This window comes from Sitodiplosis mosellana, unplaced genomic scaffold (genome assembly GCF_009176505.1).
Source record: "Sitodiplosis mosellana isolate CC-2019 unplaced genomic scaffold, AAFC_SMos_1.0 Smas_scaffold_6226, whole genome shotgun sequence".
Lineage (NCBI taxonomy): Eukaryota > Metazoa > Arthropoda > Insecta > Diptera > Cecidomyiidae > Sitodiplosis > Sitodiplosis mosellana.
Genome location: NW_022601467.1, coordinates 22,980,964 through 23,008,920, shown reverse-complemented (window position 1 = coordinate 23,008,920; position 27,957 = coordinate 22,980,964). Strand labels below are relative to the sequence as shown.

General features: G+C 34.9%; 3 protein-coding genes and 1 long non-coding RNA gene across 53 annotated transcripts in view; 2 read left to right on the top strand and 2 right to left on the bottom strand.

The window, feature by feature from the left end:
* Positions 1 to 70: 70 nt before the first annotated feature.
* LOC129578447 (uncharacterized) lies at positions 71 to 8,688 on the bottom strand. Its single transcript, XM_055467071.1, has 5 exons — positions 7,947 to 8,688; positions 7,736 to 7,875; positions 3,546 to 4,048; positions 2,761 to 3,464; positions 71 to 2,684 (listed from the first exon to the last, which is right to left on the bottom strand). The coding sequence occupies exons 2-5, from the start codon at positions 7,842 to 7,844 to the stop codon at positions 2,024 to 2,026; spliced, it is 1,977 nt and encodes a 658-aa protein (XP_055323046.1). The 5' UTR covers positions 7,845 to 7,875; positions 7,947 to 8,688; the 3' UTR covers positions 71 to 2,023.
* Positions 4,877 to 7,955, top strand: LOC129578466 (uncharacterized). The gene is made up of 5 exons (XR_008689104.1): positions 4,877 to 5,026; positions 5,098 to 6,234; positions 6,347 to 7,228; positions 7,319 to 7,533; positions 7,728 to 7,955. It is a non-coding gene; the product is annotated as an uncharacterized LOC129578466 (long non-coding RNA).
* An 821-nt stretch (positions 8,689 to 9,509) lies between the features above and the next one.
* On the top strand, positions 9,510 to 11,838 carry LOC129578455 (purine nucleoside phosphorylase). The gene is made up of 3 exons (XM_055467094.1): positions 9,510 to 9,905; positions 10,801 to 11,461; positions 11,524 to 11,838. Exons 1-3 carry the CDS (start codon positions 9,742 to 9,744, stop codon positions 11,707 to 11,709), a joined length of 1,011 nt encoding a protein of 336 aa, XP_055323069.1. The 5' UTR covers positions 9,510 to 9,741; the 3' UTR covers positions 11,710 to 11,838.
* A 2,097-nt stretch (positions 11,839 to 13,935) lies between these two features.
* LOC129578439 (neurabin-1) overlaps positions 13,936 to 27,957 on the bottom strand; it is a 52,726-nt gene continuing 38,704 nt past the window's right edge. For 17 of the 50 annotated variants that reach the window (XM_055467010.1, XM_055467007.1, XM_055467009.1 and 14 more), the window contains exons 6-22: positions 24,659 to 24,722; positions 24,132 to 24,586; positions 23,739 to 23,985; positions 21,369 to 21,389; positions 20,462 to 21,147; positions 20,186 to 20,230; positions 20,005 to 20,114; positions 18,096 to 18,283; positions 17,844 to 18,030; positions 17,478 to 17,531; positions 17,146 to 17,355; positions 16,397 to 16,949; positions 15,956 to 16,325; positions 15,692 to 15,810; positions 15,582 to 15,602; positions 15,203 to 15,435; positions 13,936 to 15,118 (exon numbers count right to left, since the gene is read on the bottom strand). In XM_055467010.1, the coding sequence (XP_055322985.1) occupies positions 14,840 to 15,118; positions 15,203 to 15,435; positions 15,582 to 15,602; positions 15,692 to 15,810; positions 15,956 to 16,325; positions 16,397 to 16,949; positions 17,146 to 17,355; positions 17,478 to 17,531; positions 17,844 to 18,030; positions 18,096 to 18,283; positions 20,005 to 20,114; positions 20,186 to 20,230; positions 20,462 to 21,147; positions 21,369 to 21,389; positions 23,739 to 23,985; positions 24,132 to 24,586; positions 24,659 to 24,722 (3,842 nt within the window). In that variant the 3' untranslated portion in view covers positions 13,936 to 14,839. Of the gene's footprint in view, positions 15,119 to 15,202; positions 15,436 to 15,581; positions 15,603 to 15,691; positions 15,811 to 15,955; positions 16,326 to 16,396; positions 16,950 to 17,145; positions 17,356 to 17,477; positions 17,532 to 17,843; positions 18,031 to 18,095; positions 18,284 to 20,004; positions 20,115 to 20,185; positions 20,231 to 20,461; positions 21,148 to 21,368; positions 21,390 to 23,738; positions 23,986 to 24,131; positions 24,587 to 24,658; positions 24,723 to 25,217; positions 26,498 to 27,957 lie in introns of those variants that run through there. The other 33 variants (XM_055467012.1, XM_055467023.1, XM_055467022.1 and 30 more) reach the window with 10 other exon arrangements.

Below are 27,957 nucleotides of genomic sequence, written 5' to 3'. Positions count from 1 at the left end.
TAATTTTTAGAACATTAGACAATTTGAGCTACAAAGAGTCAATTAGTACTAACACATAAAAACGGTTATATTTCGGTGAAATTCCAAATTTATTAGCAATGAAGGACGATTTATTGTTTGATTCCGATTTTTTGGGCCGAAATCTGCGTAGAAATCATATATTCTTATTTGACTCCCCAAACCTGAACACCCTAACTTACATATCACTTCCATTATCTGTGACTAGATAGACGCGTTGCTCAAAATTGATAAAATTACACATTATTTGTAAGGTTAAGAAGTTTGGTCCGATATTATTTTAACATACGTCTTCAAAGCTTGAACAAAGTACAGAATGTGCTTTACATATGATGTGGTTAAAATGAACGTGAAACTTAGTTCGCTCGACAAATAGATACGGAAAAAAATAAAGCAATCCATTAAAGTGGAACATGGAAAAGAAATCCGTAAGAATAAAACATGGCATGTGCCATTTTAAGTATTTCGCTTTGCGGTGTTCCGTTCTGATAGATTTTTTGTCTACAGTTTCGTTTTTAACGAGTCCTCTCGCATTGTTTCGTTACTCGAATATTTTTGTGTGTGTTTCATTTCAACTAATTTACCCGTACTATTGCTGACGTCACACGTATTTATCACAGAATACAAATTTCGATTTGGCGGTAACACAATCCATTGGTGTTGTGGAGCACATAAAATGCTGTATTAGAATCGAAAAAAATGTTTTTTTTAACTTTTTTTTTGATTTTTTGTCTATTTCGAATCGTCTACATGGGAAATTTGTATAGAAACCTCGGAGCGCCGGTTGAAATGCATTGGTTTATAAGTAGTGCGCAGTAAACAAACAAGAACGTACAGGTTTTGGCAACGTGGCTTCACTAACGATTATGAATGAACGGAATTTCTCGTTACATTCCTCATTACGTTCTTTAGTTTACGTTATACAATGGAAATTAGAAGGTGTTTGTACTTCGGGTACTTCTAATTTCTGAAATCTTCTAATTTTGGAGGCAAAATTTGTCGCAATAATTTTACGACTAAATCAACTAAATGGTGCTACAGTAACTCCGGAACGATATAAAAACTCCTGCATAAAAATACAACTTTGAACCATACTTTAAACAAGATTTCGATTTTTTTGACGCTCTGCCTCAATAAAAAAATTTCAACAATATTCCAATCAAATTCAACGAATTATCAGACGAAAAAAAAAGATTTATTAGCTATGTTTATTTCCAGCTGAAATTTCATAAATACTATGGGAATGTAATTTTTCATAGAGAAACGAATTTTAAGTAAATTTGGAGCAATTTGAATCCGAAATAAACATAGCCGCTGAACAAAATTGGTTCATTTTTGAACGAAAATCGAACATTTTGTTCGGGAAGCACCCTGATTCTGCATCCGATTTGCTTCAAATCAGCAATGATTTCACATTTTCCTAATTTCGTCAAACGATTCCAATAGATAATTTTATTTAAAAATTGTTTCGTTCGATACAATTGCTGCATTGCATGAAATAAAAATGCCTCCGAAATTAGAAGATAATCTTCTAATTTCAGAAGCAGCAATGGAGCGGAGATTTCTCTTCTAACTTCGGAAGTATTCTAATTACTTATTACTTATTACTGATTTTCGGTAATAAGAGCGGTAATAACTAGTTATTACCCTTGTTATTGTATAATGACGAAAACAATATATATTACCGATTTTTACTTCTATACGTGTGACGTTAGCAATAGTTCGGGAATCAATTGAAATGAAACACACGAAAAAATATTCGAGTAACGAAACAATGTGATATAGATCCATTTATATGTAACAATGCGAGAGGATTCGTTCAAAACGAAACTGCATCAAAACGGAACACCGCAATGCGAAATACTTAAAATGGCACATGCCATGTTTCATTCTTACGGATTACTTTTCCATGTTTCACTTTGATGAATTCATTTTAACCGCATCATATGTGTCAAGTGTTCAAACCATACATTTGCAGAATATCATCCGCTTCAATACTGTTCAATCAATGCTTTTCACCGACAGCATATAATTTTGGGAGCTCGGATTGTAAACGCAACAATTGGACATATGTGGACAGTTTCCATTTGCTGGCTTCACTCTCATCCTCAACGAATGTTGAATAATATGAAACTAGTTCTTGTGATCCATCTTGATCAAGATCAGCTATTAACACTGAATTTTCTTGATAGTTCAGATCTGGTTGACAGACTTCATTCCGTCCGTCATTTCGGCAAAACTGCACGATGTTACTTTGACTAGTGTTTTCGATGCGAATATCACTTGAATTGAATATTATAAGTACAATGGTTTCTTTAATTATTCGCATTTGTGATGCCAGCATCATTTCGGTAGCGATTTTATTGTTCAAGGCTGACGGTATATTTACTGGATCGGGCACATTCTTATTGCTGGTTTCTTGTTTTTGTTCGTTTGCATTTGCGTTTGGGTGTACTAGATTCCATGAACGTTTTTTACGCAAAATATTATCAAATCGATTAAATTCGGTGGAATTATCTGCACGATTAATTGAATTTTTATCTGCAACGCTAGTAAATTTGTCTGTTTCGTTGGTGCTCCATTCCCAGAACTTTATTACAAAACCATGAACAGATGACTTCAATGGATCTTGGCTGTTGTTGAATGAAAGTCGTGCTGGAACCATTCTTTATTGGGACAAAGTAAAACAGAATTTGTCGGTGTTAAAAGAAAACTAAAACCTCATTACAATAGTTTACTTACCCATACATTCTTGTACCATTGAAATTCCTCAGAATTTTTGGCTTTCCTTTCGATTCTTCAAGTATTGTGAGTGTAACATTGCAAGACTCAGGACAAACACCGTTATTTTCCACAATCAACTGTTTCTCATTGACTGAGTAAATGTTACGTTGTCGAAGTGTATCTTTTCGCTGTCCATAAAATTTGTGCTGATTATTTTCGATTTCACTACTTCGTTCTGGCAAATAAATACTTTGATTCATCGCTCTCGTGTAGATTTCTTGCAAGGGGTTCATAATGCGAATATCGGTATCGTTAATGATACAATTGAAGCTAATTATAAGCTGTGCATCAATGTGAAATCGATGAATGAAGGAGCATTTTTTCACTATGTAGCTCCGTCCAATTTGTTTCCCATTGGCTCCAGATATCAACTTCAAAGCATTGTTCGTGTGATTCTGGTTTGATATATTCACCGTACTAGCAATTAGTAGATCTTTCACACCATCACCGTTTATATCGGGCAGAACTAATGGAAAATTCAATTTTCCTGGAATATTCGTTTCAGCCACATGCCAAATCCATTGGCCTGATACCGGATTTATGCAGCTCATTTGACCAAGTTCATCAATAACCAAGCAATCTGTGTCGCCACTAGAGTCAGCATCGATCAAATTACAATCGATTATACTTGGTTCGTTTGCTAGTTCGTCATACCAAGCAACCTGAAATTGAGGAAATGAACATATTTTTTTAAAATAAACTGTACTAAAATCTACTATAGCAAATGATTGAATTACACAAACCTGCCCTGAACTACCAATCAGTGAAATAATACCATTTTGTTTTGAAGATCCAGTGCTGGGAGTGTCATCATTCTTGAAAAAGCTATTTCTGCGATACATGAACACTAGATTTTTACTTCGGCCACGAATGCCAGGAACAACATTGATAGTGCCTTTCAGCTCGACACGCTCATAAGAGCGCAGCCAATTATGGGTATGGATTCGATTTGCTGGACAAGAATTGCTTTCCGAGCATGGTAAAATCCAAACAAAAAAGATCACCGTAAAAATGCATAAAAATATCGAGATAATGAAGACGGCTTTCCTTAACAGGCCCATTGGCTGGGTTTTTCTCAGATTTGCATTTAAAATTGCAACATTATCAGCATCACTTGGCATTCGACTGTGATTTGAATAGTGAGATTGCGTATTTGCAAATCGTACATCGGGTAAAGACTCTGGCAATCGACTCATTGTGGTATGCATGTTTGATGATTTCAGATTTCGTGCCACGATTTGGCTACCTTTTAGATGCATAATAATAAAAAAGGAAAAGAAAACAAAAATATCAATTGAACAGATCTTTTCGGCTACATTTCGAATCAATGGAAACAAAAATCGACTTTAAAGTGTACGTGACACGAGAAAATTCTTTCTTTCTAGTTCAGATTAATTCATATAACGCAATTTAGTCATTTTTAACGTTAAAAGATGTAACGTTTTTAGTCTTTTTTTTTCGTCAAAATCGACTGAAATTTCAGTGTAAACCAACTGTATGAATATTCGGAACGCTACTCAGCTTCTGTAAAATTCAAACGTTTGAAATGACATCCATTCCAACTACTACTCTGTGTCAACCGAATTGTAAACAAACATCTTACAAGAATTTCGATTTGTGTCGCACGAAAACGCAGAGTCAACACTTCTATTTCATCTCATACATTACAATACAACGGACTCATTCGTTACGGTGGCTTGGTGTTGCACTTGTTTACTTTGGTTCCGTTATGAGAATGTATTGAGTTTCTATATCGGAACCGATTAAACATGAATTTCATCACGAAGTGAGTAGAGTTGTTACGGTACGGTATTAATGTCAAAACCATATTCAGCTGTCAAACGGGTGGCGGTTGATTCATATTGATCTGAGCATTTGAAAAGGCAAGTTGATTGTTGTGAATATTGTTCGATTTATAGTGTTTGTTTTTTATCCTTTTTGTTCAAATTAAGTAATTTGGTCAATGTTTTTAGGTAGAAAATACATAATATCGGTTTAGTTTCCCTCATTTTTTTTCGTTTACCGACTCATATTATTTTTTTCTGTTTTTTTCTTGCTCTTGAATTACAGATGGGCTACCAGTGCAAAAAATCAAGAAAGAAGCCGAAGCCAATTGTGATGCTTGATTCAGACAAGATTGAGGATGACAAAGATGAGGAGGACAAAGACTCGGACATACGAACAATCAAAACCCAGTTACGTTCCATTCTTCATAAGAAATACCGTGAGTAGTTGATTAAAGCCGTCACCGACAAATTAATAATGGCAACGAAAATTTGCGCACTTGCCTCGCAGTTGTTCCTGTGCCGTTGTGAGCGCGCATTCGACGAAAATCACAAAGCATTTTTTCAACAGAATGGCGAACAGGTGATCCGGTCATGATTTTTTTGGTGTCCTGGAGGATTACATCTACACGAACGATATGTTGCCGGAATTTCGTGAAATGGTGCATCAGCTGGACGATGGCCATGGAGTGGTTTGGCCCAATGCGACATTTCGGCAATGAATGATTTAATAGATCCGTACGTGACGAACACAAAAAACAACTTGAAGACGCATAGCAAGAAACGCCTGCGCGAATGGCTGCGGGTAAAAGTGTTCGAATCTTCGTTGGTTGTTTGATACGAAGAGGCCGACATCGACCGTGTGATTAGTTTGGCAATTTTTGGTAAAGACGATATTGAAATCAATGGCATGGATGATGTTGCCAAACGTGAGCGGCGTACGTTGTTGATTGAAATGGCCACAGACAACAGTTGGTGGGACATACCAAACAACAACATCGGCCGATTCACAAAGGGAGAGAACTGGTTCAAGAGCATCGCATTCTGGATTTCCCTCCAGCGGCAATTGGATGAATTCAACACATGTGTGAGATATCGTGAAGTACGCCGATGCCAACGTGAAGAGTTTCAAGAGCTGAAACGATGCCGACGTCGAAATCACCGTCCGTGCACTTGCCAGCAGCCGACAGACCGAGGCCAACATAAGTACATCGAGAAAGGGCCGCCGAGAGTGAAAAATCTGGCAGTGATTCCCATTTGCAGTTTCACTCGTACCCACTTGGACAATCGAACATTGTACTCTTTGTTGTGTGGACTGAAAATCGCACCGAAAAAGCAAGGCGAATACAACCAAATTTTCATCACACGCGAATAGTTCATAAAACAAAAGGAGTTGTATTGGAACGAATTCTTCGATATGCGGAAAATCTATCGGCTCGGTCGCAGTAGAAAAAAGTTCCGTTCCCAAATTCTCTCACAGGCCGTATCGCTACAATTTGATATTGACAAAACGAAAATGAGCAACATGGAATCGGACAAAAAGGCCATTGTTCAAAACTACAAAAAGTTTGTCAATGAAGGTGGAACTGATCCGGGTATGAATACGTGGAACGCAACAACGGTACATAACATTGAAACTGGCAAAGAGGTAAACAATATACGTGCATTGTTTATTTGATAAACCGAAGCTATGCCATTGACATTTTCATTGTTATCTAAACGGATTTCTTTGTTTTGTTCTGTTTCGTTTCGTTTCTTAGACGAACTACACGATCAGCAGCAAACAGTATCATTACTGGACGAAGCAAAAGGGTCGAAATCGACAGGGAAATCGGTGGACCAAGGACTTTGTCAAGGAAGAGAGGTGGGATCGTAAAAATCGTGCGCTCTATTCGGTGATGCCATCGCCATTGGGTAGGCAATGGAAGGACAACATTCAGCATCGACTCAAAAGGACGGAACGTGGCATTGCCGTGTATACGACAGACAAATACACGAGACCGAATTTTGACAAGTATGTTCGATCAAACAGTGTGACCGATAGCATAGCCGGAATGTTGACCAACCATCAGCCATCTCTTATGCATTTCGGAGCTGTCAAATGTCGCTCAGTTCACCCATCGGCATCAAAAAGACACTGCGCTACCCGGGCAATCGGAAGATGATACGGAAAAAGTGTCCTGGTTGTGTGGTTAATATGGTCGACGAGTATTAAACTTCACTAACATGCGCCAAGTGCTTTGGCCGTTTTGATCGACGCACGAAACAACATCTGTTCAAAGTCTGCCATGATTGTCGGCCGCAACCGGAACGAGCAATGCTGCCATCAATGATCGTGTGCAAGGTCAACAAACGAAAGATGAGGGAAGAGAAGTTGAAAGTGTTTTTGCTCGAGAAAGAAGCGGTAGAGGGCAACGGAAATCCAGCGGTTGGCAATGATGTCCCACATCCAGATCAACTAAATCCAGATTTACTCCCAAATGTAGCGATCTACTATAAAACATGGCAAGTAAATGGGTCTAGTGGAATTTTGGAATACGTGAACGTCAATCGAGCCGATGAGATGGAAGTTGTTGAGCCACGAGCACACAAGACGACATGGCATCGTGACATTGCCGCTGCAAAATGTACCCTGATCAAAGGTAAATGCTCATAATATATTGATTGAATTGCATGTGAGGTGCAGTGCTTTATTTACACATCATTCATTGTTTTCTTGTATGATTTTCAAGGACACTGTGACTTGTTTGAGTTTCCGTTACCAGAAACATTGCAGAGGCTATCCAACCAGCGAGCTGCTGTCAACAACTAACCAGCATCATAGATCGTCGTTCACGCCATTCACATTGAATAATTTAAAAATTAAAATATAACATTATGTTCATTCCGATAAGCCTGATTGTTGTGGTATAGTAGGTGTAGCTCGAAAGAGGTCAGAAATACCCATGTTAGTAAATGATTTGTTTTTCAATTGAAATAAGAGTATTGAATGTATTGATGCTAATTTTATGCAATTTTTTCTCCATTCATTCCATGCACAATTGGATCACTATGACGGTTACTTTTACGGTTAAATCTATCCCCGTATTCAACCTTGGATATGTGCCTGGAATCGGATGTATTCGGGTTGATAATTGTTAGATGGGTACCTTTTAGCTGGCAATTGTTCATTTGTAAGCGAAACTCTTCCTCACTTTCGGAATCAATATTTTGTGGTATCCGAGTGTACATGCCTTGTGGCAAATCTCCGTTTCGCATTCTTTTCAATAACTGTTTGACCAGATTATTTCTAAAAGAAGAATAAACTTTTAAAAATTCACATGGTTCGAGTAATAATCGATAAATGACCAATAAAATTACCTATACTGATATCGAACTGAATTTTCATTTGTGAATTTTGAGCTGTTTCATTGTAAACAGTCCATAATAATTTTAACAATTTCATTTTAATTTTTCACCATTTTTAATCCAAATAATGAATGTGGCTTTTTTGCAGTTTGTTGTAATGCTTTTTTCAATGAATCAGAAAAGTTGTTGTACCAGAATGAAATGACATTTGAAATGTCAAATGACATCGACACAATGTCAGCGAATTCGTTTTCTGGCGAATTCATTCAGAACACTTTTCTGTTCCCGTTTTTTTTTTCATCTAACAATTGTGTAAATAAACATATTTGTAACAACAAAACTATCAAATAGACATAATCATCGTAAAAAATTAATCTTATGCGGAATTACTATCAATTAATGAAAAACAATGACACGAACTTTTGACATTTTGATGAAGACAAAAAAATCACTGATACTTCCAAATCAAATAACTGAAAATAAAAACAAAAACAATTCTGACTACGTATTTGCTCCGTTATGATAAAGAACAATGAATACGTCAAGATTTATATACAACGATTGTAAACAAACTTACTCCAAAAATGTCGACAGATGAATTATTTGAAAAAAATTAACTACCTACTACTTTACACGAAAAAAAGCCGTTACACAATCCCTGGAAATGGTTTCACGCCAGGATGATAATCGGATGGAACGTGGAATGCACCGATACTGAAAATGACGTGATGCTCAGTAATTGATTTGCAGTATACCTGCTTAACAAGCTTAATAACATGCAATCAGACTAATGAACCAACTAATTATGGCGACTCTTTTCACAGGCATTTAAGGAGAGATATAGCAAAAATTTGCTGCTTGTGAAATTTGTTCGAAATTTTTCAGTTATAAGCATTGCAGACCAAGTTGAAAAAAGCTAGCCATGAAGATAAACTCAATTCTTTAATATTAAGAAGCAGGAAATTTTATAGTACTCCATTTGCCTATAAATTGATCGAATTTCGGTCATTTGGAATTCCACTCACTCTGAGAGTGAGGATGTAAAGACAGTGTGATGCGCTCAAAAACGTGTCATGAGAACATGATAAGTTTTTGCGACAACAGCTGACAGGGAAGCAACAGAGCAAAAAGTAAGGAATGAATGTGCGAAGATAATGTGCTGGAAAGACCACTTAGTGATGATTTGAATGATCTTATTGAATTTCATTTTACCCCATGTGTGTTTTGATTTACTTGCTATATTTCGTCAATTACTGAATGAAAAATAACATTAAAATTGATAATATACATTGCTGGGATGCGAGGTTCACAGCACAATAACAGTTCCGTCCGCTTCGGCAGCTCGTAAATGTGAACAAACAAGCATTTAACCTACCATTTTACCGATGAATGTTATCAGTGTGTTATTTTCTTTCTTCGTCTTTTTCTTTCTAGTCTGTTGCTTTTCACTTTTCCCTTTTCTTCATGTTCTCAGTTTGTTTTCAATACAACTACATCTAATTTGCTGATCGCATATATTATTCTATCCTCAACAACAACCAATACACATACTCTCTCCCTTTCTTATGGAGAGCAAGAAAATTACAGCGATACGATCTTCCCGGTCGCATTATAAATAAGCTGATGGTATGTACGGATGAGGCTTAAACAGTAAAACATATTCAAGCGTAGACACATCGTTCGTCTGCTCTTCATTCTTTTTCGTATAACATATTTGCATTTGGAGACCACGCCAATTTTGGTTTGCCCAAACTAAAAGTTAAATACCTTATTTTTGTTTGTGAAAGTTACACGTAAAAATTACGAAATGAATAACATGAATTCAATCAAAGTTCCATCGGATTGTCACAGCTCCCACAGCAACCATACAAATGGCAACAGTGCAAAGTATAATCAATCCCCGAATGGGTCTCCGTTCAAACACAATTTTCTCAAGAATTACAGTAATGGCTCAAATGAAACTGAAGAATTGTAAGTACAGAATTTAATTTTCGAATGCAATTTATTTTTATTTTCCAATCTAAAGATATGGAAAATTACCAAAATTACCGTTAAGTCAAAATGATATGCACATTTTAATCTCGCGACATTATTTGTGGTGATTTGTGTGGCCCTTGATTTGTTTAAATGAGTTTGTGAAGAATGTTGATTACTTCAGCAATTTTGTCTAAGTCAGCCGACAAGAAACGACAAAAACCTAACTATTCACATTAATTGTAATACTTTTCATGTCTTATTTTCCAATTAAAATCAATAATCCAAATGCATCAATTAAAAATGACAACAAAATGATTGGAGTACATTCCAATCAAATTTTTTCCAGTGATTTCGTCAGAGCACTGTTACGTTGTACTTTAATGTCATGCCTTTGATTAAAATATCTCTATTTAAATGGTCATTAAATTTATGAATTCACGCGATCTACGTGGTTTGGCTGTGTGCTGATTTATCATACAATAGTTCAACATTCACTTTTTAATTACACCATCCATCTACGGTCAATTAGTGATATATACTTGTCTTAAACTCAATCATTATAATGTGCAAATTTTTGTGATAGCTGCGACATTATGACGGATAATGTGTCAGAACTCAGAAATGTGTTCATCGAAAATGCATAATCCAGTTAGTCCGTAAATAATCAAATCCCCTAAATTTTTTCTAGAAGGAAATCAGTATTTCTCTGAGAAAGTATTATGACATGAAAAGTCAAATGTTTAATTGGCAAAAAGTCATTTCTAATCTTCTGTAATGAGTAATCAACATAGTCTAATCAAGCAACTATCTGGAACACGTTTTGTGCAGTAACCAAATCGGTGTGTACAATTTTAAAATATTTTTTTGTTTCTTTCTTCTATTTTTTCAGCAATTCATATGAATTACTCAGCAGCATTGCAAATTATTTACTGGATCGTACAAAGTTTCGGCCTAAGATTGGTATCATTTGTGGTTCAGGTCTTGGATCATTAGCTGAAAGTATTGAAAATGCGGATGTAGTTCCTTATCAAAGCATTCCAAATTTTCCTGTATCGACTGTTGAAGGCCATGCGGGTCAGCTGATTTTCGGCAAAATAAATAATGTGGCGGTGATGTGTATGCAGGGACGGTTTCATTACTATGAAGGATATCCATTAGCCAAATGTTGTATGCCAATTCGTGTAATGAAATTGGTTGGAGTAACCAATTTGATTGCAACTAATGCAGCTGGTGGTTTGAACGAAAATTACAATGTTGGAGATATTGTCATTGTAAAGGATCACATTAATCTAATGGGTTTTGCTGGCAACAATCCACTGCAAGGACCAAACGATACTCGATTCGGTCCACGTTTTCCACCAATGAATAAGGCATACGACATCGATTTAAAGCATCGCGCCCTAAAAATTGCTCGTGATCTCGGTATAGAAAATCTGGTACATGAAGGTGTCTATACATGTTTGGGTGGACCAAATTATGAAACAGTTGCTGAGCTTCGAATGCTCAAAATTCTTGGTGTTGATTGTGTGGGCATGTCAACCGTACATGAGGTGAGTTACATGAACATCAATTGTTGTCATTACTACCATTCATATAATAATTTTTTTCCTAGGTAATCACAGCGAGACATTGTGATATGAAAGCCTTTGCGTTCAGCATCATAACAAACAAATGCGTCACAGAATACGAAAGCAATGAGGAGCCTGGCCACGAAGAAGTTGTAGAAGTGGGCAAAAGTCGACAATATCTGTTAGCAAGTCTCGTTAGTCGTTTAATCATTGAAATTGATTCTGAATAGATTTCTTATCTTTGGGCCAAAATTTCTTCAGGCAATCACATCACTATTCAATGCTAAAATATTTTATTTTCATAGTTTTAAGTAACGAAAATGAATGAATGAATGAATTAAATAACTATTATCAGTGTATTCGAAATTCTTTTAATCAAAACATTCACTCTTTGTCAGTGTTCTGTATAGGTTTTAGTTTTTTCTGAAGATTGTGGTGATTGTTTCTTAAAACTTGACAAATCACTTCTTTTTTGCATTGATATATTTATTTAGTACTGCGCTGAACATCCTCTTTTCGTGAGCTGTATATTTGTTTGTTCAAAAATGGCGATGCTGTGACAGGAAAATGATCAATGTCAATATTTGACTGATAATTAGAAAAACTACAAGAAAAACGACGCAATTCGACCCCCTACATTGATGGGGAGATTCGATGACCCCATACCAGACACCCGATTAGATTGTGTATGCACTATGCAGACTACACTTCGAGCAAAAACTCAATGCATACTTGAGTATCGTGTTATACAATATGAACTATTGGAAATATACTATTGTAACGTTTCGATTTTTTAGCGATGATTGCAACAATATTTTTCTTCTTTGTGTGCAACTAGTTTCAGGTTCCTGCTAGGGGCTAACCACGGTTTTAAAAATAACCAATAATGATCGACTTTAACATTTTTTATCATTTAAAGAAATAAATTCCGATATGATCACATTTTGGTCTATTTTGCCCGATTTTTGCAGTAATTTTTTCGCTTTAACGAATGCATACTGTTCTAGAAGCGGGTTTTGGTGCATCCTTAGGATCGTTCAGAACTGCTCCCGATTCTGGAAGTGGGTTTCGGTGGATCTTCAGGATGGACCAGACTGGGTTTGACAATGCCCTGGCCCATCCTGAGGATCCACTTCCAGAACCGGGAGCAGTACTAAACGATCCTGAGGATCCACTAAAACCCACTTCCAGCATTTTTGAATCGGTAATGACGTCAGCACATCAAACGTTTATAGTCGATATTAAACGATAAAATTCAATATGTACAGATTTTTTCAATTTTTTACGGATGTCATTAAAATTGGCGATAAAAACAGACTTTTTCAATAAAAAATGGTTAGCCCTTAGGGTTCCTGATTCTACGCACTTCGTTAAGGTTTGCCCCCTATTCTCAAGGGTTCAGATATATGGCGAAGACACTTTTTTCCGTTATGATCCACGCTTGAAAAAAGGCTAATAATACATACGACCCTACTGTCATTATGTAAACGACATTGTCTGTGAAATCAGAAATTTGAAGTTGTGTGCACAGTGCACACCAAATCGATGATATAATTGCACATTTTACATGCTGTATGAATTGATTCACTTCCTTCTGAATAATGCACTTTTTCTACTGTAAAGAACGTTCAACCTCTCAATGAGCAGAAGAAGCAGCGATTATTAGCTCTTATTCCCCTATGGTAAGTGAGTGAAAACAAGAATACATATTATTATATAATCAATGGCTTTTATTTTTATTTTATCGTAATCAGAAAAAGAAGGGAACAAGTAGAAAAAAACATAACAAGGAGACAGTATTTATAAATTAAATCATTCGAATAAGTTAATTTTCGTTTCATCAGTTCATGAACCACTTATATAGAAAAATTAAATAATTTAAGAGAAATCATAAAATAATTTGTTTTGAAACGTCATTAGACTATAACGTGAGATTATACATAAATGTCAATAATATCGTCTTAAAAGGATCCCGATTCAACGAAGTATCGCTATATACTTTTTCCACATTTTAAGATGTTTAATTTCTTCAAATATAAGGATGTTGGCCTAAATCTTCGTAATTTTTCTGAGAATCATTTGGTAAAGTGTATTGACACATTAATTTACGATTAATTTTTTAGAAGCAAATATTTTTATATGTTCTGTATTTAGTTGTCACTCGATTTAAATTCAATCAATATTTGTTTGAATACAATACTGCATATTGGAAATATTTTTTTATTTCGTTTTGTTTTAGTTTTGAAGGACGAATATATTGGAATTAAAAATTTTAAATGTCAAGATGTGTGCAAAACGGAATTGATTATTAAAATGTGAAAAGTTTCATAAAAATCTCATTCACGTAGAAAACCATCAAATTGTTTGAAAATGAAATATTAAGAGGTCTTGGTTTTGACATTTTTCTATACAAAAACTCGCTTGACACATATTTTTCGTATGACTTAATGAAATCCTTTTTGGTTTAGGTTTTTTTCGTTCTTTTTTTTATTTTTTCATTTCGTTTTTATTTCTTCACTATTATTTTACCATTTCAATGTCTACAGTGTTTGAATTCTTAAATAGGTCTGACCAAATGGGTTAGTATCTATTTTGAACAGTTTTCACATTACTGGCTACAATGGGCTACAACTTATATAGTCACGGTGCTACTTTTATTATATTATTTTTATTAAATTATAATGACGTCTTTTATTGGATTGAAAAAAAAATTCGTCTAAGTAGATTCCATATTCGCTGGAATGCTGATTTACAACTAAGTTTGTTGAAAAAAAAACTTCTTGTACAAATTCATGTTATAATTAGGTAGTTCATTGATATTTTAAAAATTATAGTGTTTATTCTTTGTTTCTTTTTGTAGATCCAGGGATGCATAAAAGTTTTCCTAGTTGTTCAGATGCCAGATTCTTTTGGGGATTACAAACCCAAATTGTATAACACTGTATTCATTGGCTTGTAGATTTGAAAATCTTTTGCTTTCATGAACAATATGAAAGGTACTTCCTTGGGGTCGAAGGAGTAGCCAGTCTAATGTGATTCGAAGAGTTGCAACGGCGTCTTTTGAATTCAATCTCTTGGTAAAAAAATGGTAATTGGAGCCAGTGTTATCGATGCAAATTGTTCGTTCCAAACATGTATACACAAAATTCATAAATCTGAACCAAAATTACAAAATTTACTAACAGCAAATACACCTTGTATGTGCCCTTTTCCTTGTTCGTGGATGCTTGTAACGTAGTTCGATTTGTAAGTCCAATACATGTTAGCTTCAGAAGAAGCTCAAGAAAATCAAAAATTCTATGTCAATTTTTTAAAGTGCACTACTAAATTCGATAAGTGGCGCCAAATGGGTATTTGCATCTACTTCTTTTTAGATGCATTTTTTTCAGCTTTCTTCTCGGCCTTTCGGATCATTTTTTCACGTTCCTTTCGATCTTTCTCCATTTGCCGCTTCTCTTTCTCAACAATATGCTTCAGTTCTTTCAATTTTCGCTTGAACAATCGTTTGTCATCACCACCAATGCCTAGAATTTTCAAGTCACGTGAATCTAATTGTAATAATGCGCCACCTTCAACGCCGTGTTCCAAAAATTTTGGAGTGTGTTGTTCAAGACCCAAAGCCAAAAGCCATTGACAAACCTGAATAGTCAATATTCAAATAAAAAGATAATGTTTATCGAAAATTTGAAAAATGCTCATCGAGTATATATTCGGAAACGTTACTTGTTCTTTAGTCCATTCTTGGACCGGTCCATTTTGCCAGTGATGTGCATTTTTCCGTTCGCTCGAAAAGCTGGTACTTGAACCTGATAAGTCACCGACTGTCCGACTTGGTGAATAGCCTGGTGATGTTGAACCACTACTTGAAATGCTTGATGGTGATGGAGGCCCTTGCTGTTCCCGGAGCCATGGGGCTGTTCCCGGAGGAGAAAGTGTTTGTGGAATTACGTTTTTAACTAAATCACAAACAGACAAGAATAGGTACCCAAGTCAAGTTGATAAAGAATTAATTAATATCAAGTCGAGTAAAATCAAAATCATTGGTTATGTCAAAAATCCAGGTACCCAAGAAATTAAAAAAAATTAAGATTTAAATATTCACCTTTTGGTTGAGCCTCGTTAACTGAAAAATGGAAAAAAAATTAAATCATTATTTAATTTCTATTTATAGGCAATTTTATAAATTTCATATATAATCAATTATTATTTCACCTGCTTGTCTGATTTCCACTAAAAGAGTTTGTGACATTGAAATGGCTTGGCTTTGCGCACGATTCAATTCAGAAAAATCGTCGCTTGAATCTCGAGACGATCCATCCCCGAGGCGGCGACTAGAATATTTTCAATAATTGTATGTGTTAGAACGTAACCTCAAATTCATTTGATTCATCATACGTAAAATACATATTCGTATATATTCGTTTGTTGTTTAGAAATAATTAGAATGAATTCCATTATATTTTACAGAGTACTCACCTTTCGCGTTCAGACAACACTGATGCAAGCTGATCACTAAACGATGATGGTGGTGTTTTCGTACCGCGTCGTCTGCTAGGATACATCCAATTGTCTGTATTTTGGCCAACATCCGATAGTTTGTCGTTTGAACTCAAAATACTGTCATAAGAGCTACTCAATTCATTGTTATAAGATGGTGAGCTTATTGGTGCGCTATCACTCGCATTCTTGTAAATATTTGGTATTGTTGAGTGTGGAACGAAGTGATTGTTGGAGTTTTGGTTTTGGTTATCGTTATTCGATCTTGTGTGCTCTTTGTGTACCTGTGCGTATAGTGGTGCACTTTCAAACCGTTTCTTGTTTCCATTGTTGTTGTTATTGTCGTTCGCTAATAGATAAAGAAGTTATTTTTAATAAATATTATTGTTGAAATGGAAAATCAACTGAGTGAAATTGCACCTTTTAAACCCACAAAACTATGGCCATTATGTTTGGCATTAGAAATGGACACGGGCATGGGCTCGATGACCTCTTCTTCGCTTTCATTTAATGCACAATCAGAACTGCTTAAGCTTTTTTTACCCGATGGCAATCGTTTTGCTAAGCCACGTGATACTAAGTCACTTTTCGATTTATTTACAGCAGTATCGAGTAGTTCGTGTTGTGGCACCGCTGCATCTAATTCATCTTTAAGTGGAACTTTTCGTTCAACAGTTGCCGTTTTATCATCATCCTCACCATCCGGTGAAAAATCCGATATTTCGGTGTCGGATAGACCAGTTTCCAGTGGAATTTTTTGAAATCGTTTTGGTGGTTGTTTTCGAGTCATTTGTGGTGTAAGACGAAGGCTTGCGCCATCATACGGTAAGTAAATGGGTAATCCGGCTTTCCGTTGCGTTTCTTGTAACTCTTGCTCCAGGTGAATCACTCGGTCTTTCAATTTCTTCACTAGTGCGTTGTATTCGCAGTCTTTTTCTTGCAACAATTGCAAATAGAACTCTTCTTGTTGGATCTGTGAATAAATCATTTATTTATTTAATAATTAATAGAAGAGCATTGTTGCTGTAATGACAGTTTATTAATTTCATGACGTAGGTGTATGTACTGAACCCGAAGGTGGTTAAAATTGTTGGGATAAGTCTTCGAAAGAAAAAACCAACTTATTGGTATGAAATACTTTCTCTTTTAAATATTAGCATGAAACATACCATATCGACTTCCCGTTGTTGGTATTCGCGAACAAGACGTTTTGCTTTGCTATACTTCCGATCAAGTGTGGTAAATTGCGATTGAGACTGTTGTAACAGTTGTTGAAAGTTTAAAGATTCCCGCCGTGCTTGCGACAAATCTTTCTCAGTCTGTCTTAAACGTTCAGCGATCAAATCTGACTCATTACCAGTTGCTTCTAACTTGACGAGCTAAAATTGCATTCAAGCCAAATATTAAAAGAATACCATACTGTTGGATGTTCGGAGCGTTAATATTTACGAACAGTTAGTAAAAATAGTTGTTTAAATTATGAAAAATCAAAGCACATTACCTTAGCCAGTAAAATATTTTTTTCTTCTTCACATTGAGTGAATTTCTTTTGGCTCTAAAAATCAAGATCAAAATAATAATGATAAAAAAAATGAAATTCAACCCAATTTCAAATAATGCAAACGAAAAATCAACATATGCAATGCCTAAAAAATATTGTAGAAAGTATAAGAAAATTTATATAAATATATGTTTTTGGCTCAAAAAGCAGGATACACTTTACAAAAATGAGTCTCTTTCAAGAGAGTTTGAAACAAAATAAGCAAAAATTTCGTATTTACCGCTTTGTGCTGCATGGTTAGTCAAATAGTCAAAAATTTATAAGAAAATGGAATCATTTATTCAATAGAGGTCAAATTATAATTACCTCTTGTAGAAGACGTTTCAAGGACTCTACTTCTTGTGAGTGTTTTGCTTCAGCTTCCATCGAATTGAGTGTATTATCAATGATAAGTGGGCTTGTAGGTCCTTCGCAAACGCTTGAATTTGCCGAAGCTGGTTGTGTCGAATCCTCGGAATAGTCGATTGTTCGTCTCAAATACTCCTCTTGTTGCCTGAAAAGATATGAAAACGTTTTATTTCGATTTTTTTCGACTCAAAAAGTAATGCCATAGCGTACCTTTTAATTCGTTCTTCTTTCTCCTTGTCAGCTTGTAAACTTTGTCGTATTAATTGTGCCACCTCTGAGGATTCTGGATCTCGCTCACGACCAATTTGAAATTTGACTAGACCAGATGTATTTCGCAAAACTGATGCCGCGTATGCTTGTGTAACACCAACCAAACTTTTGCCATCAACTTCGATAATCTGTAATTTATGATAGAGTTTTGTGACAAAATGATGGAGTTTTTTTCTCAACAGCAAAGAAAATTATTTGAAGTGTGAAATTACGAAATGACTTTTTTAATTACAAAAAATTTTCTTCGCAAAGATTTTTTTTTTCGAATTTTTGGTTTAAAGTAGGGGGAAATTTGGAATTTTGGGTATAACTTCTGACAAGTAAACCGTCCTAACTGTAACATATCGATTTTAAAATTGAACATACAGATCGATGGGGGATGAAAAAAAATTGGTAAAAGGGCAGCGGTCTTTTCTGGGACATAGTGGGGATAGACCCACCCCTTTTCCAAAATCTATCTGATCAAAAAATGATGTATGGCAAAGTTGTTCAGAATGATGAGGAGAATTTTTTATGGTAGCCGCCCTTCCATTTTTTCAACCTTGCTGGGTGGGTTAGGGGTCCCTTGCCCAGGGGTTACATTTATTTTACCTGAAACCCAAAAATTCGGATTCTTCATACCCAAAATAGTGAGAATATGTATTTTCCCAACGGCCCAACCCATAAATTGAACTGGCAGAAATCGCCCCCATCTGGAATCAAATATTACAGAGTCAATTTTTCACTCTTTAGAGTTGAAATTTTGCATACAAATGTATGACCAACTATATATAGCTATATAGCTTCCACTTTTCTTGTACTATATACTTTCACCCTTGGCCACCACCTCCGAGCCCCCATCTCTGGATGCACCCATACAAATTTATTGAAAAAACTACTTCTTTTCTGTAAATAGGGTCAAAGCCCCCCTTGACCCCAAAACCAATTACATTTTTGGATTCCTTGTGAAAAATTACCTTTAGGTTCAGAACACTTCCCTTTGAAAAAACCCTTATGCCCCAAATCAAGGCCGGAACGCCTCCAAGAGTTGAGGGCAGCTCCACCCAAGATTTCATTCTATTCTCTGGAGTATCCTGAATATTTCATTTGAATATATTTTTGTCCCCAAACCATTTTTTGTATGAGAAAAGTGCGTTTGTACATAAAAACCATCAGATGAACCTTCGTAAAGAGATATCCCCATTATGCCCTAAAAGGGACCGCTGCCCTTTTATCAAAATCATTTTTTTCCATTCCCAATCGATCTTGATATACAAATTTGAAATCGACGTGTTACAGTTGGGACGGTTTACTTGTGAGCCACTGAACGGATTGTAGAAAATTTTATATTTTTTGAAAGATGTAATCTTCATCTTTCTAAAAATTTATATTATCCCAAAATCCATCAAGTGGTTCGACTAATGTATTGTTCTCTTGTATCGGCGACCAAAATCGGCTGCCTGAGAGCGCCCCAGTAGCAGATATGCAGTATTTTCACAAAATTCTTTCACTTGAGTAATATTGAATGTTGCAATTGGATAGATGTAGAATAAGACGCTATCATCATAAGCTTTATACAAGATATGACACCCATAAAATAAAAGGACAACTTATGAGCTATTTGTCTATATCTGAGACGGAAAAAAAAAACTTATAGCAACAAAGAGACAAATAAAGTTGCGAGTAAAAGTTATACAACTCAGCATTGAGCGGAAAAGACGTTTTTTGCATTTTTCTCGCTACTGAAAACAGATAACGATTAAGTGTCTTCGGCATTTTTGTAGAAAATAAAAAGAACTACAAACAAGTCGAAGACACCCAGATTGCATGAAGCATAGATGATAGCGTTTGCTCTTGTTGTAGAACGAACCTGATCGTTGACTTGAATACGTCCATCACGTGCTGCTGCTCCATTATCAGTGATGGTTTTGACAAAGATGCCAAGCTTTTCGAGACCAGCATCGGCCCCAACTCCCATCCCTGTAAATGTGTCAGTATACATATTAAACTGGGGTTGTTTAATTTTTTTTTCTCGAAATACAAATTAATACCGATTATACTTAGGCCAAGTCCTTCAAGACCCTTCATTAATTCCACTGGGAAAACAGTTAAAATGAAACGTTTTTGTGAAAGAAATTAAATCAATATTATCGTGATTAAATGAATCAAATATAAGTAAATGATAAATGAATCCATCCACTTAAAATATTTTTTTTTATATTTTTTGGAATAATGTGAATATTTTTTGATGTTTATTGAAAATAAAACGGAGAAAAATGATCAACAAGTTTATAGCTAGTTTTAGTTTTTTTATATATAGTACATACCCTTGAATACGTGCATTTTTTCGACACGTTTTTCCAGCTCATACTCAGCTGAGGCAGCAACTGGGTCAACGTCCTCATTTCGACGATCATAGTCATTGACCGAGTATGTTGAAAATACTTTTATCGGTCCACAGCTGAATTTGATTTTGGTGTTTTTCTTAACGAACACAGGATAGTCTAGGTCATCATCGTCTTCATCATCACAATCCAACAAGCCAGGGATCTCCATCCAAAAATTACCATCTTCAAAATAATGTACGCCTGAATCACTGTACACCTCTTTCGGTGAAATTGGTGGATATTCAGGTATGAAAAATTGATCTGGATCGTTTAATGACAACGTAGAAATTTGGATTGAATCCGTTTGATTCAATTCGGAATTGTTACAAGCTTGCTCGTTTGTTATAATCGCTGATTCAACTTTCGTTGAGCGTACACTTTTTATGCGCGGTGGATGAGATGGTAAGGGTGGTGGTACTGTTTTTGTTGATTCAGATAGTGACCCAATTTCATCATTCGAAAGTGATTGTGATTGTGACTGTGACTGTGACTGTTGTTGCAGATCCACTCCTTCTTTCGATGGAAGTTTTGCATCGCTATTTTGACTAGATATTGAATTCTCTCTTTTGCGTTGAAGTAATTCTTCTACTTCCCGAGCCTCTTCATCTGATAATATTGACTGTTGTCTGCGAATATAATTAGATTGATTTTAGTTCATTTTGCTGTTGCTGTTTACTATTTCAAGTAATATTCCCAATACTTTGATGTTTAAAACATTTTTGCACTAAAATCCAAATTTAATTAAAAGTGCTTGAATTGCAATGACTCATAATAATATTACATTCTACGACTACGAAAATCTTGCGAATTATTTGAATTAAATTGAAGTCACTGAAGTCATACTTACCCAATTTTGTTTTCCAAAATTCTGTATGAAAGTCAGTGTGTGTATAACACAGCCAATATACATTGATTGTTCAAAATAACAGTACGAGCGAACAAAATCGTATTCGATGTGTAAAACAAACATAACAAAACGTTATATGCACAAGATTGCATAACAGTGTTGGGTTCATGCGCAGCAGTAGTAGCACAAGTTATGAGCGTTAAATAGCGTACATTGTATACAAAAGGCACATTTATATGAAAAGAAAAAAGGCATTACATTATATCAAAACTACAAGAAGAAAATAATAATAAATCAACATTTTCACACATCTATCATTTGAAATAATAAAAACTTGCAAAGAGGTCATTTAATTTGTTCTACAGGTAAAATCCATGCAGGTAATGTGGTATAATCAATTGTCATAGTTATATATGATGTGTATATATATATATGATCCAATGTCAACAAAAGTTTTGAACAAAAATGGCACTTACGATTAGTAACTATAAATAACAAGTAAATAGTGGTTGATCAACTCCCACAATCTCGATTTTGAATTCTAAACTTGATTTACTGGACCGAATGTATGAGCGATTTCAAGCTAGAACCAAATTCGCATTTGCTTTTTGAGAGTAGCTAATTTATACACGAATTTTAAATAAAAATGCCATTTTTAGCAAACAGTCTATTACGGATTTAATTATTTAATTTATCTTTTTGGGAAGATTCAAAACAAAGACGTCTTCTTTAAAATCAACCCACTCAATGAGATATAGTATGTTTTTACCAGGGCTAACCAGAATATTTATATATCGTAAACCATCCAAATTGTAACAATTGAACAAATAGACTAATTTTCTGCAAAACTTTGAAGGTTAACTGTTGTTTTTTATATCATATTTTAGAAGATCACGAAAAAAACTTCCGATATGAATGTATGTATTATTTGTATTTTTCAGAAAAGTGGTTTATTTTAAGACTATGTTACAATTAGAACTATGTTACAATTTGGATGGTTTACGATAATAAATACACAACCCCTGCACCACACTAACAAAACAAAGTAAAACACGAATTTGCGATGAGCGCATTCAGTGAAGTTCATTTCAATTCTTTACGTCGTTAGACGCACTCATGAACGCGACAAATTGAACGCATCAACAATGTTCCGTAATGAAAGAAACATTTTTTAATTATAAAAATAATGTTTATCGCGTGCTACGCTCTCACAAAAATCAATTTTGCACATTCGTGACATTTTTATTTTTTTTGTCTACTTTATTAACAAATATAAAAAAGATTCAATAATACATTGAACGATCTGTGTCACAACTTTTGACACTTGTCTCGTAGCGCTAGAAGTGAGCTGTCAGACGCTTAGATGCAGGACCTTCGAATAAATATTTTCGGCGTTTTTCGGGATAAATAAATATTCGGACGATTGGTCTCTTTTTATAATATTTTGCACATTTTTCACATATTCTGGTAATTTTTCATAAAGTCTGTTTGAATGAGGAAAATTTGTTATTGGTCAGAAGACAAATTGCATAAAAGATATTAAGTTATAAAGTTTTTTAAGGAGACCCTAAAGTGTTTACATCTCTTGCCACTATATTTAAATCAAATGTAACTTAGTGGCGCTAGTTTCTACGCTAGGTGATTTCACCTCAATGTATCTAAGATCTTCTTTGAAAAAAAAGAGATTTTTTTGTATCTGGTTGGCACTGATTATGAAGAATGGACCCGTTTGATAGACTCAAGCATAAAAAACCATATTTTGATCGTTACTCCTTGCAAGCACTGGTTTGGACAATTGGACAAAGAAATATGTTTACTCAGATGTTTTATACTGTATAAATAAGCAAAACATATACGCGTACGGACAATCGTGTGACGGCGTGATACAGTGAAGCTCCACTTAGATTATAAGCGAAATTTCGCATCCAGATAAAATTACTAGCAGAAATATCGACTGAATGCGCCTTTAGCTGAAAAAACGCCTAGATGCAGACTTTTTTTTACTGTGAATGAAGAAGACTGTCGTGATCATTCACTTCTGAAAATTTACTGAAACATGTCATTATTTCATGAAATAAGTTCGGCTGATTCCATTGGGTCTATTTTTCATCAATAAGGTTATCAGAAATATTTTGGTTAGCCCCGGTTTTTACATTTGCGCAAAGAGTATACGAATATATGACAATTTTTGGTATTGCTCGTTTAAAAAAATAAATAAATGAAAAATTATGATTCACTAATCTACATACACGTGAAACAAACCCATTTATCAATCTATCAATACTACATGCTACAAATATGTAACACTTATATTAATGAAAGGTGTCTAATGATAAGAATTTCTAGAGTCATAACAAACAATCAACTAACCTAGAGCTCAACAGTCGGTCAGCCTCATAAGCAGTCATAGTATCTGGTAAATCTTCCTTATCGCTGGCATCAGCAAATTCTACATTTTTCAAGTTGAACGAAGAATCACCGTCTGGAAATCGTACATCACCACTATTTATATCGAGATCTTTTGTAGCTGAGCTATAAATTTGTTCAAATTTCTCATCTATATCAGAAACATTATCATCATTTGGATAACTGTCGTCAATTCGATTGTTTGGTTTATCTAAAATTCAGAAAAAATGGAATCAATGCTAATTTAAAATGAATATTCCCAATGATTTGCAGTTTTTAAATGATATTTTCAATTCTAACACACTTCTCTAGAGAAATTTGCTTTTCAAATGTTTCAGAATTTCTATAAGATCATACCACAATTGAATTTGGGCTCTGAAGGCGGCGATATAGATGATGATGGTTCCGATTTTATAGCGGCATAAACAACTGAATCGGCGACCGGATAGTGAACCGTACGTTTGTCACAACGTTGACGTTCGATGCATCCACTGCCTTTTTCATTGATGTTTTGTGCAATATCATAGTATTCGTCACTAAAACATTGCTTACTTTCACTACCATCGGGATTCAACCGATACCCAAAGTCCACATAGTGCAATGAGTGCTGGTTGGCATCGTCTGTAGTATCTTTGGTATCGAATCCCTCTGTTATATTTTGCGCAGCCGTCGTTGCTGTTTCATACGTATAAGCTGGTTTCAATTTGGCTTTTATTTCAGGTGATGGCTCATTGAAACCACCCTCATCTGTACTGACAATACTTGTCGAATGTGTAGTATTTTGTACCGCATCGAGCGGTTGGACACAAATACTAGTTAAAATAAAAAATAATTCAATTATTCATGAATGGTTAGGAAAAAAACTACATTGAATAAACACTCACGTTCGTTTTGAAGAGAAAATATCCTCAGTTGGTTCGTTTTCCGAATTTAATTTTGACTGACGATCTAGAATTGAAAAATGCAACAAATATAACCATAGGATAGTGTAAAGAAATAGAACTAATGACCTTGTCGAACAAATCAGAGAGGAGAAGTGCTGATGCAAGGAAGTAGTCTTATTAAATCGTCTATGAAATTCATAAGATTGAAGTGAACAACAATAGCTTGACAATTCGCATTATCTTTGCCGTATATATAAACTGTCGTGAGGTTGTAAACGTTCAAATTTCGAAAACTAATCAGGAATTTCAATGGGATTTTTATTTAATCCATTGGGATTTTTCAACTGGAAAATCCCAAAATAATAATATAAAATCCTCTTTCTTTTACAGTATAATCAGAAAAAATAACGAATTTTATGTTTCATCTTGCTTATGTAAACCATTAAAATATCATGGTCCAAAAATCGTTATTGCCCAAGTGCGGTCGCAACATGAAGAGTTTTCTTACACTATCAACACCGAAAACTTAAAAACTAATACTTCTCTTATTGTAGCTTACCACGACATTGGCAAAATCGCTTAATGCTGAGACACATTTTGTTTATATCTCATTAGCTATAGATACTTCTTTGGTGAATGTTGTCATTTAAAGTCATTGACCAAATTCATTGAGTTGTGCTTTTTATTCAAATAGTAGCATTGGCTGAAACCAATATTGTGTACGCAAAATTTTCATGTGTTCCTATGTTTTCTAATAAAACAGTCTAATTGATTTTCACATTCTCGTTGGAGCACATTGCGGCACGGCAGGGAGGGAAACAGACTACAAATAATCGACGTGCAATGTCCTTGGTCGTGTGAGGTAACAATTAAATTGCGGTCGGTAGACGATGTTGTGTGACATTTTCATGTCGTATGATTACGATTATTAGGCATAAGCCAGAAAAACAATTTAACTAAGTGGCGTTCTCTCATTCAAAATTTTAATGAATTAAAATAAAATTAAGAACAATTTTCAAAAATTGTTCAAATGAGTCGAAATACCGAAAATACTTGACACCCAAATATTGTGTTGTTGTGAGGTTTTAATTGGTTTTCGTGATTATATTTCAAAGCTAAAATACGCAACTGAAGAGTTTGAAATTTGATTCACTTTAGCGAACAATGATTGTATTCTAAATTTAATACTGTATAAAAAAAAATCATAACACCACCAGTAATTCACTCTTGATGATGAATTTATGTTTCAAAAATTGACAAACCACGTGAATTCGATTCCTTGTATAATATACATGCTAATTTGTATGGGATTAGATTATTAGAGCTGCAATAAATGCCGCAATCGGAATGTGAATGTATCCATTAACACATTGGTGAATTTATATAGAATTTCACTTTATTTTATCTGAATATTGATAGTTTTCGCATTGAAATATTATTGTTTTTATTCAATTTATTTGCAAAAGTCACTTTAGAATCGAAAAAGATCAACTGTGTACGAAAATGTATATCGTTTTTCGAAACGTATCCGTTGAAGTGAGAGAACACATAGAACAAAGGAGAACAAAAACAACTTGCTTTAAAATGAAACGGGACTTTTCTGCGATGAGTGTGTAAATATGCGCACGATTGATCACATAGAGAGGAAATTGCTTAAGATTCTACAAACACATGCGATCTACTAGACTGAAAATGTGAACGAAATATGCGCACAAGTCAAATACAAAAATAAATGACCGGCAAAGAGAGAATGTGTTGTTGTATTTTTTTTTGCTCATTGTGAATGCCTAATACCAGTGTGTGCGGGTTTGAAGTCGCGCCTTAATCGACCTCAAACATTACACTTGCGTACGACAACAGCGAACGACAGGTACTATACGCGCACAATAACCAATATATTTTTCTGAATATCTGAATGTGAACTTTCAAAAACCAAATAAATTACAACATTTGAGTACAATAGAAGGTCACTGTAGTCCTGAAAATTGGGATTTTGTTTACCAAACAATCAGGTTAGTAGCTCTACATTTTATGTAGTGCTAAAAATCAAATCGCCGGGACAAATATCGCCTTAGGGCCCCGAATTCGAAATACGGCACTGAAATGCTCACTTTCCTGATGTTAAGTAAATAGTCTCACACTCGTAAGACGAACTCTTCTGCCTATGTTGCAAATATATGTTGTCCCTTTCTTGGGTACCCCTCATGCCATTTGTATATTCACTGAGTCATCAGTTTCATTTCAAATGAATCATTTGCACCGTTTTTTACTAGAAAATATCACTGATATTATATCAGTTTGACACCAAATTTTTACGTAATAAAAACTGGAATTTTGTAATTGTCATTGCTTGCAACGATCTACGATGTGTCTTAATTTTACTAACCATTTCACATAGTATTAAAGATGGTGATATTTGCAAACAATGAAAATTTTGCAGCGTAAATGCGTTAAAATAACACTCCAGGCGTCTGAGTCAGCAAATTCAGCTCAGCTCAAGCTTGCTCAGCGGCAAAATAACACTCTCTGGCTGAGAGTAATGCATTTCCGTTACAAAATCTGAAATTCTTGATGTTTGTGTCAAAACAGATGGAAATAGGGATACGCCGTTTCTAAGGTGATACAATTATATTATTTTGCTCACAAAATGGGATTGTGGAAAAGCTAGAACTAGCAACCAACTGTTTGACAAACATATTTTCTAATTTTTGGTTGTACTGTTCTTTTTTTTCTCAGATCGTTCAATGTTTACTGCAAACTATCGCATCTTTTTTATATTTGTTAATAAAGTAGACAACAAAAAAATAAAAATGTCGCGAATGTGCAAAATTGTTTTTTTTATTACAGAACATTGTTGATGAGTTCATTCAGTCGCGTTCATGAGTGCGTCTAACGATGTAAACGAATTGAAATAAACTTCACTGAATGAGCCCATCGCAAATTCGTGTTTTACTTTGTTTTGTTAGTGTTTTGCATAGGTTGCGTATTACGCCCACAAATTGACTAAATAAAATGACAGAAATTGGTTCTAAATGTTGGGCATACACTTTCAGTTTCCTAACCATATCTTTTTGGAATATAGATTTATGCATTATTTGAGAAATATCAAATCTGTCATGAGTATGCAACCAAATCACGTTGTCTACACTGAAATAAATAAAATCTGGTGAATTATGAAATTCACGATTTTCCCTTAAAATAAAGGTGTCAAACGGACGGACAAAGTATATGTCCGTTTGACTCTTTTATGATATTTTTTATGAATACAATAAAATAGAAACGGATACTTCGTAAAAAAT